The sequence below is a fragment of the Lygodium microphyllum genome, chromosome 1, assembly GCF_053477565.2.
Source record: "Lygodium microphyllum isolate KBCC chromosome 1, Lygodium_microphyllum_v1.1.10, whole genome shotgun sequence".
NCBI lineage: Eukaryota > Viridiplantae > Streptophyta > Polypodiopsida > Schizaeales > Lygodiaceae > Lygodium > Lygodium microphyllum.
Genome location: NC_141135.1, coordinates 44,469,011 through 44,471,484, shown reverse-complemented (window position 1 = coordinate 44,471,484; position 2,474 = coordinate 44,469,011). Strand labels below are relative to the sequence as shown.

The window sequence follows — 2,474 nt, the reverse complement described above, 5'->3', positions numbered from 1 at the left end:
AGACCAGGAATGCCACATTTACTGTAACTTTTTGTTAGGTGTTTGGAGAGGGGCAGGGAGAAATCGTGGCTCTTCGAACTCTGCAGTTGAACAACTTCAACCAGGATCTTAAAGCAGAAAACAACAGACTTGCCCTTGCTAGCTTTATGGAATGTATCGGAGATCAAAATAGTTACAAAGGCTCGTGTGCATTAACAGTCAGCCTTGCCATCAGAAGAAAAAATATCCAATGCAAATGTTACATAAAATCACTAATGCCACAATTCTTGCATAATATTGAACCATGGATATACTTCTAAGTTTCACTCATTCAATTGTTGAAATGAAAATGTTGAGATTCATTACAACAACAAAGAACAATCAGTGATGTCACAGTTCAGGAATCCCACCCATAACACTCTGCTGATGAACCATCGATCTTACCTTCTGCTATACCACTAAATAGATGTCAGCCAACTGAGGACCAACAATCCAAGTAAGTATGCCAAGAAGAAAAACGATGTTTACCATCCCTCATTCCATGATAAATATAACCTGATCAGCTTGGTCAAAAGTGCATATGACACATTTCCTGTTCTGTAAATATTTAGGTGGACAACATCCAGCTCCAGGACCATATGACATGAACCTGTAAGTATGGTGGGTCTAGTAGAGATCATGAGTATACAGAAAACACACTTCCTTGGGGAGGAATGCGGAAATGCTGATGTACAAATGTAAACCACACACGCAGGCCGAAACTGTTTTAGTAAAGCATGGTAAGACATGCCAAGACGCTCCACAAAAAGTGCCAGCAAACATATAATGTAATGTATCTATTTTACAAGCCCATAAGATCCAATGAGCATTGACAAAAAGACCTTTTGCTCTTTGATTTGTATCGCAATGCAATGTGATAAAATGGGCCAAAATAATCAGAGAATGGTTCACAATGATGGGCAGTATTAGAGCTGGAACAGGGGCACCTTATCTTGACAGAACGGAGCTCACCAGAAGAAATTCAAAAAGGCACTGTTGTCAATGAGCATCAAGACACATTTCAATCCCTGGCTTGACAACTCATTGGCCGATCTTGAGGACGCCAGATCTGTTCCTGCCCTCTTAGTGGGAAATCCATTGACGAGGCACGCAGATTGCCCATCACTGTGCCGCACAATGCTGAGCTGGACGTGCATATCGGTGAAGGGGGCTGTGACATCCCTCCACCGCTCGTCGCAATTGCCGTCCCGTGTATCATTGGGTAGCTTTGGCAGCTTGAAACGCAGCCGCTCCTTCACGACAGTAGCACCGCCGACCACGCAGGAGAAGAAGGGGCGATCGTGGAGGGAGACATCGACGAAGAACGTGACGCTGCTGGAGCCACCACTCGTGCTCTGCTGGCGGTGCTGGTCTCGGAGCCATCCCAGGGCGGCTGCTGTAGCAGTGGGGTCGGCGGCAGCATGCTGCGAGGCACGCTGCGAGAAGAAGGCAGCGAAGCTGCGGATGTGGGCAGATGCCTGCAGATCGGCGGAGAGAGAGGGCCAGCGGCGGAGGCACAGGTGGCGCCAGAGGGCAACATCGGATGCCGCACGGTGCCAGAGGCGGCAGGTGAGGGCGCAGCAGACGATGTCCGCCGGATCAAGATGGAAGAAGATTTTGACCAGGACGTCCAGACAATCCAAGCTCTGGCATAGCCCGCAGCAGGGTATCGTAGTCATGGCCCTTTCCCTCCAACGTCACCCACAAAAGCAAATCACAGTCCTTTGATACACAGAGATTGGGCACAGATGCACGCACAGAGAGAGAGAGAGAGAGAGAGAGAGACGGCCCCTCTTCTCCCTAACCGGAGACCACACACGGCGCCACAGATGCCGTCCCACCTGAAAAGAATGATAGTGCATCTATCTGTTGAGCTATATCCTTGCAGCCTAGACTATTCATATGATGAATCTTTTAAGATCTTCCATTAGCACTCAATGAACTCTAGATGTACATTATATATATATATATATATATATATATATGCTTCTCAAATCAAAGAAGTGCTTTTAGCCCTATGCTCGACTTGAGCCTACATGATGGTGAATCTTTCATCTTTCATGATGTTCAATTAGCCCTCATTGGATTGCCACATGTACACCTCCCCCATACAAACAAGTGTTTTTACTTGGTTAGTACCCTAGATGCCTTGTCATGCCATTTGACACCCATGATCATTGTCAAATTTCACTTGATCTCACTTGATTTATGAGCTTTATATGCTAGAGTCAATCACCAAGCTTGGTCTCACATACCAGTGTTTATACTAGGTCAACCTAACATTGTGCAAAGATACCTAGATACAATCTAGCATAGATTAGATGAGTGTTTTTACTTGGTTAACCTAGCATCGAGCAAAGATGCCAAGGTACCATGTGGTATAGATCACCTATCATCTTATCCAATATCGTTAACTCATCCATTAAAAAAAGGCAAGAAAATGTTATTATGTTTCC

General features: G+C 45.5%; 1 protein-coding gene across 1 annotated transcript; it reads right to left on the bottom strand.

Moving 5' to 3' along the window:
* Positions 1–709: 709 nt before the first annotated feature.
* Positions 710–1,902, bottom strand: LOC148041056 (uncharacterized). The gene has a single exon (XM_087676194.1). It carries the CDS (start codon positions 1,695–1,697, stop codon positions 987–989), a length of 711 nt encoding a protein of 236 aa, XP_087532320.1. The 5' UTR covers positions 1,698–1,902; the 3' UTR covers positions 710–986.
* Positions 1,903–2,474: the final 572 nt, after the last annotated feature.

Excerpts from the sequence above, each read along its gene's own strand:
- LOC148041056 (XM_087676194.1), bottom strand. The coding sequence starts at position 1,697 with ATGACTACGATACCCTGCTGCGGGCTATGCCAGAGCTTGGATTGTCTG.